This window comes from Engraulis encrasicolus, chromosome 6 (assembly GCF_034702125.1).
Source record: "Engraulis encrasicolus isolate BLACKSEA-1 chromosome 6, IST_EnEncr_1.0, whole genome shotgun sequence".
In the NCBI taxonomy this organism is placed as follows: domain Eukaryota; kingdom Metazoa; phylum Chordata; class Actinopteri; order Clupeiformes; family Engraulidae; genus Engraulis; species Engraulis encrasicolus.
The window spans coordinates 25604495-25611994 of record NC_085862.1 but is presented as its reverse complement, the minus strand read 5'-3'; the positions used below and the strand labels follow the sequence as shown (position 1 = coordinate 25611994).

Here is a 7500-nt window from a genome sequence, read left to right as displayed (position 1 = left end):
TTGCATGTTTTACTCACCTACAGACGGTGTACGTTTTGTGCTTTTATGTTTACATACAGTAAATCTTGTCACGTTCATTCAACACTTACTGATAATGGAACGAAATAATAAAATAAAATTGATAATGAAACTTTGGTTCACTGTTTAAAAATGACCCTCAAGTAACTGTTGCCCCAAAGGATACTGCCTCAGCAGAAATCAGTTGTACCTATGTAAGTACACAGTGGTTCCACTTTTTCCATTCCACTTGGGCTTCTATGACACAGTTCGAGCTTGTTATCCGCAGCCAGCCACCGCTATAGAGGTGAGAGACCCAGATTCACAGATGAGGTCCCCAACTTGCCAACTTGTGGTGGTGACGGCTGGTGGACAAATCTGACTCCAAGACTGGGTCACTCACACCAGCTGTGCTTGGAGCTAAAAAGAAACACGAACAAGTGAAGACATCAATTGAAATCCGAGGCGGCATCTCACACATATGCACACATATATGCACACACACACACACGTAAACACATGCACACACACATTGGAATGTGCACTGTGTGTGTGCGTGTGTGCGTGCGTGTGTGTGTGTAAAGAAGAGCAAGTGTGTGCCTACTTCTGTACGTGTGTGTGTGTGTGTGTGTGTGTGTGTGTGTGTGTGTGTGTGTGTGTGTGTGCGTGCGTGCGTGCGTGCGTGCGTGCGTGTGTGCGTGTGCGTGCGTGTGTGTGTGTGTGTGTGTGTTGCATGAGTGTGTGTGTGTTCTTATGTACCATATGATGGTGTTTTAATCCTCCTAGATGCTGGAGATGTTTGAGAAGGACGACACCAACATGCAGAGCTCCAGTCCAGACTTCGTGCCCACGGTGGTGTACGAGTCCCTCAGGAAGGAGTTCGAGGAGCTGCAGGAGAAATATGCACGCGCCCAGGCTTCTCAGGAGGGCTCCAGCATAGGGTGGGTACCCTATATATATACCCTATAATAGTCCAGTATATGGTCCAGTATATGTATATCTCCCATTCCCAGGCCTATCAAGAGGGCTCCAGTATAGGGTGGGTACCCTATATATATATACCCTATAATAGTCCAGTTATAGTTCAGTGTATGTATATCTCCTATACCCAGGCCTCCCAGGGGGGGTCCACCATAGGGTGGGTACCCTATATATAGCATATACCCTATAATAGTCCAGTATATAGTCCAGTATATGTATATCTCCTATACCCAGGCCTCCCAGGGGGGGTCCAGCATAGGGTGGGTATAATATAGTACAATCCAGTATATACTGGCACAGAGTGGGTATAGTACAGTACAGTACAGTACAGTCCAGTATATAGTCAAGTATATATGAGTATCTCCCATATACCCAGGCCTATCAAGTGGGCTACAGCATAGGGTGGGTATAGTATAGTATATTGTAGTCTAGCATATAGTCCAGCATAGGGTGGGTATAATATAGTACAGTCCAGTATACACTGGCACCGGGTGGGTATAGTACAGTACAGTACAGTACAGTACAGTGCAGTATATAGTCAAGTATATATGAGTATCTCCCATTCCCAGGCCTATCAAGTGGGCTACACAGCATACGGTGGGTATACTATAGTACTGTCAGTACTGTATACCAGTGTTAATTTTGTCGACTAGACTAAGACTAAATATATTAGTCGACTAACCCTTTGAGAGTTTAATCGACTAAATTCTGACTAACAAAAATGATCTGTGAAAGACTAAAACGAGACTAAAATGTTGAGGACTTTTAGTCGACTAAATAATGACTAAACAAAAATGATTTGTGAAAGACTAAAAGCGACTAAGACTAAGAACTAACTTTTAGTCGACTAAATTCTGACTAACAAAAATGATTTGTGAAAGACTAAAAACGACTAAGACGTAGACTTTTTTGGGGCTCAGACATAAATTGGTACAACCACAACTAAAGCCTATGAATTAATTGCTAATTGGTAATCAACCTTTAAAGGGACACTATGGGATTAAAAAAAAATACAGCTGAATCCATCCACCGACACTTATTTGCGTCATTAAATGAATGCTCTGGACCACTTTCGCACCCCACTGTCAGAAAATCCTGAATGAAGCTTCTCAAGCAAAACAAAAAATTCCTTTATGAATACGTAGCACCAGCGACATATTCACATTTGTATGCACTATTGACTGCTGGCACAGTGGGATTAAAAACATTCTCACCGAAAGCTTAGCTAGGTTAGATTTAGAGACAGGCATGACATTGGCACATAATTCTACATAGTGTCCTTTTAAGACACAGTGTTATAAATTTGCTATTACCAGAATGGCAATAACTAAGTCCTAGTGCATTACTAAAGGCCCTGTATTTTATTGTATTGTGACTTAAACTAAAGACTAAAATGTTTAGACTAGAGGTGCTCCGATCACCATTTTTTGGCCCGATCACCGATACCGATCACCTAAAATCTTTATCTGCCGATTACCGATCATTGCCGATCACAAAAATGATTTCCTATTTTTTTAATAGCCTATTAATTATCCTTATGGAATAAGCTTACCATTTCTGCCCATAAACCAATTAATATTAATTTGCACATGTCTATTATTAGGCTATTATTATTATTATTTTTATAATTTTTTTATTATTATTATTATTATTATTATTATTATTATTATTATTATTATTATTATTATTATTATCTTTCAGACTAGTGTTGGTAATACAGTCTACAGTATTAATCAATGTATAAGTTATTGCATAGAATAACTAAACTATTTAAGATTGAATTGAAACTGAAACATTACATCAAATAGTCTTCCACATACGAGAAAAAAACAACCTGTCGCTTTAAATGAGCAGCCTCGTGAGGAGAGCCCCTCCCCTCTCTGTCAGCGTCCACAGTTGCAGTGCTCCACTACCGTTCTGAATCTCTCTCTCAAGTTTTAACCACATCTGTCGCCGTTTGGTGTTTCAGCGACTATCAAACTAATCGACTGACTGCCAATTACAACTTTGAAAACAATAATTGACATGTTTGTGCTGACAACGTGAAGTTGTCGCGTGCTGACCGAGGCAACTACACAGGTTATAACGTAAAATGGCTCACTGGCGAGTAGCCTACTCAATCGCAAATTACATTGTCCGGTAAACGGCGCATGGATCGGAAAATCAGATCATTGTTGATGCAGATATGATTATGAATGGTGGAAATGAAGGGGGGAATGGCGAAAAGTTATAGACAAGCAAAGATGCCTTCTTTTGGTGCAGTTGCAGCTGTGCAGAGCCAGCGCCTACATGCAGCGCCAGGTGTAAAGGCAAATGGTTGCGTGAGGAATTTAATATCTCTCGATCGTTTTTTTGATCGGCATGTTTTTCCGATCACCGATCAGGCTATTTTTGGCCATTATCGGCCGGTCATGATCGGCAGCCGAGCAATCGGAGCACCTCTAGTTTAGACTAAAACTAGACAAAAATGTTGAGGACTTTTAGTCGACTAAATAATGACTAAACAAAAATTATTTGTGAAAGACTAAAACTAGACAAAAATGTTGAGGACTTTTAGTCGACTAAATAATAACTAAACAAAAATGATTTTTGAAAGACTAAAAGCGACTAAGACTAAGAATGGTCTTTGACACAAGACTAAGACTAAGACTAAATAGAAAAATGGATGACAAAATTAACACTGCTGTATACATGACTGTCTCCCATACCTTGGCCTCTCAAGATGGTTCCAGCATAGAATGTGTATAGTAGTGCAGTGGCTTTCAAAGTGGGGCAAGGGACCCCTGGGGGGCTGCGAGGGGATGCCGCAAGTTGGTCCAAATTCACTACACATTTTAAAAAGTATACTTTACGAAGGGCTATGGCTTGCATGTACTGTACATGGATGCAGTGTCTATGTGGTGGAAATTAATTTAACAAAATGGAAATCTGTTAACCATCTCCTGAGAAATAAATTGTAAAAACCAGCAAGCATTGTTTCGTGGCAGAAATCTTCCAGCCACTTTCTTATTTTCTCAGCCGGTAGTTGGTGGCTGTTGGGAATGTGCATTTCTAATCTACAATATTATTGAGCTCAGGACCACACAACTGCCAGCCAAACACTACCTACCACAGAGGCACAATGTTATTGTAAGCCCTATATTGGTTTAAACTACAGTGGTCTGTGCAGGCAGATGCCCGATGCTCAGTGCAATGAAAGGTTATTTATGGAGTCCTGTAAATGCTAAAAGCGTCTTTACTCCAAACTCGTTCGACTGATGTGGTTTTCTTACCAACACAAAGTTTAAACTTGGTAACATCCAAAAATAGCAACTGAATCTCGAAACTTTGAGAAGTACCCCCTTTAGCTACTCCTGTTGTTTGGACCTTCTCATTCCTTAGTAGGCCTCACTCCTGTGGTCACAGTGGTTATATTCAGACCACCAGTACAGCCAAAGCATGTACTCATATGAAGGCAGTAGGGTTTGTCCCAGTGTGGCATCGAAACCTATACCCCCTGCTTCCTACATTGTGAAAATATAGAAAACAGGTGTGTTGGAAGGAAACTGCACAGCCTCTTTTTTACGTCTTCTACTTTTACTTTTGATACCTCTACTGTATAGAGTATTACATATACTATAGTTCCACACATACAGTATATCTCATTTGCAGTCACATTACACTGTAGCTTGGCCATGTCTTTGCAAAACCCTATGAATTTTAATGTAATTTAATGTTTATTTGACAGGGACAGTGCACAACATACGATTGAGCCAGATTATAGCCACAAGGCTAATTTTCATCTGTAGTCCTTCTAGGCAATACTGATGAAGGCTCTGGCAGCCGAAACGTCTGTCTGAACCCCCTGCAATGTGTGAAGAAAAAGAAAAAGAAAAAAGAAAAAACTATTCCCTTAATTGCCATATGCAGTCCCTGGACAGAGGCTGGTCTGCACTAATGCTGATTTTCCTGCATTGGACCCAGTGATACTTCTAGAGAAATTCATCTCTGGTACTTATCAGACAATTCATAGCATACAGCGCTCTCCGTTCACGCTCATTCCCCCTTCTCCCTGTTACTCTAAAGGTCTGAGGGAAGGCCTGAGGAGGTGAAAGAGGGAGCGGCCGCTAAGGGAGAGGAGGAGGTGTCGAGTGCAGCAGTGAAGGAGGCCGAGGAGCGCGTGAAGGCCCTGGAGGAGCAGCTGGCCTCCACACAGCAGGAGCTGCAGGAGCTACGCGAGCAAGTGGAGGTGGGAGACAAAACTCATGCACACACGCAAGCTCACACATATACGTGCACACACACATGCACACGCACACGGACATGCACACACAAACACACAGACACACAGACACAAAGAGAGAGATACAGTACATACATTCTTACATATACAGATACAACACCATTTCCACTCAACTTTATACAGTTTAAATAAAGATCCGCACACTAGTGGTGTCATCAATGATCGATTCGACGATGCAATCCAATGCGGGTCATGGACGATCCAGAATCGATCCAGCAATTTTTTAAAGTTTCAATTACTCTCATGTATATTTCGGGAGCAAATGAATATCAAATTAAATAAAAGCACTTCAAAACATTGCAAGACAGACAGAAACAGACTGATATAGAAAACAGCCAATACATTGTTGCTCAGTATCTGACTACTTGTATTGCCTCATCATGACTGATTAAACATTTGCTTTGCTTTCAGTAGAAATGTAATGCATTGCAATGCATTGTAGAATTGAATCGAATTGGATCGGATCGCATGGAATCGAATCGATACCTCCCGAATCGTGATCGAATCGGATCGTGAAGGCAGTGCCGATCCACACCACTACCACACACCGATACATGCTCCCAAAGTCCCAAATCCGACCGTAGTGTTACAGATGCAGTGTACAGACTAGAGATGCACCGGATCCTGATTTTTAGGATCCTGCCGGATACCGGATCCACTGCTTAAGATCCTGCCGGATCCAGAACCGGATACCGGATCCTACGAAAGGGTTGAAACACATAGCCAACTCGCACACGTGGGCCCTTTTTATTACTTTGTCGCAAACTATTTTTAAGACTCATTGGCTTACTGCCACACTGCCTTCAACGGCAGCTTCCAAAGGGCTTTCACTCCATGCAGCGATTGGGGTTGTGAAAGACTGACTGAAAAGCCTAGGCTACGTAAAAAGTAGAGATGGCCCAGATTCTGATTTTTAGGTAACTGCCGGATACCGGATCCACTGCTTAAGATCCTGCCGGATCCGGATAGTCTGAAAAACCCTATTATCCTGCCGGATCCGGAACCGGATCTTGGATCCTGTACATCTCTAGTACAGACCTTGTTATGCTTTACATAATGTAACTGAATGTGACTGAAAAGAAATGATAGGTTTGCATGCTGTTAGATGATAATTGCCACTGTTCATCAGTGTGCGGACCTTCATCATTGGCACTGCTTATCAGATGTGTAGACCTTCATCATTATTTCTGTGTAAGTGTGTGCATTCTCTTGTCTTGTGTAGGTGGGTGTGTTCTCGGTGGAGCAGGCCGAGGCTGGCCGAGCGGGGGCAGGACGAAGTGCGGGCGACGGGCAGGGAGACGGAGACGCTGGCGGAACCGGAGAGGGCGACGGTGGTAAAGAGGGCAACCAAAGCTCCAAAGCGGCAGCGGCGGCAGAACAGGAGGCCCAGCAGCTGAGGGAGAGGGTGAGACAGCTGGAGGAGGAGCTGGCCCGGAGAGGAGAGACAGCAGCGACAGCGACAGCAGCAACAGCGACAGCAGCAGCGGCGGCGCCGGGGTCGGGGCCGGGCACGGAGGGAGAGAGAGAGGGCGACAGCCAGAGCAAGAAGGAGGCACGGCAGCTGCAGGAGAAGGTGGAGGAGCTGCAGAGAGCCCTGGAGCAGGAGCGGGAACGGGCAGCCAACGCAGAGAGAGCCAAGAATGAGAAAGAGACGAAGAAAGAAGAAGAGGAGGAGGAGGACGAGAAGAAGACTGCAGGGGTGAACCAGGAAGAGAGCGAGACGGAGAGGAAACTGAGGGAACGTGTGAAGGAGCTGGAGGCAGCCCTGGCTGAGAAGGAGAAGAAACAACAGGAACAGGAGAAGAAGGAGAGAGAGAAGGACAAGGAGGACAAGGAGGAGACGCTCAAGAAGGAAGCACAGGAGCACGAGCAGCAGCAGCAGCAGCAACAGCAGTTGGAGGAAGAGGAGAGGAGGAGGAGGACGGAGCAGGAGGAGAAGGTAGGGGTGTAAATCATAATCCATATGTAGCGATGCATCGATCCTACATCCCATGATCGAATCGAATCGTATGGTGGGGCATTCTTAAGTATCGAATCGAATAATCGAATCGCTGGTCCCTACCTAATGCCCTAGCTGTTTATTGTGCAACATAATAGAAGTGGAAAAGTAATTGGAAAAAAATTTAATCGTATCGTATCATGTCGTATCATATCATATCTTGGGGCATATCAAGTATCGTAAATAATTGAATCGCTGCCTCAAGAAATCCATATGGAATCGGTATCGTCATGGAAGCTGT

At 43.7% G+C, this 7500-nt stretch overlaps 1 protein-coding gene across 1 annotated transcript in view; it reads left to right on the top strand.

Annotated features, from left to right (window-relative positions):
• Positions 1 to 7500, top strand: part of ankrd24 (ankyrin repeat domain 24) — a 54548-nt gene that overhangs the window by 41445 nt on the left and 5603 nt on the right. Inside the window, exons 15-17 of the mRNA XM_063202042.1 lie at positions 784 to 938; positions 5044 to 5206; positions 6483 to 7144. Coding sequence (XP_063058112.1) covers positions 784 to 938; positions 5044 to 5206; positions 6483 to 7144 — 980 coding nt within the window. The remainder of the gene's footprint in view (positions 1 to 783; positions 939 to 5043; positions 5207 to 6482; positions 7145 to 7500) is intronic.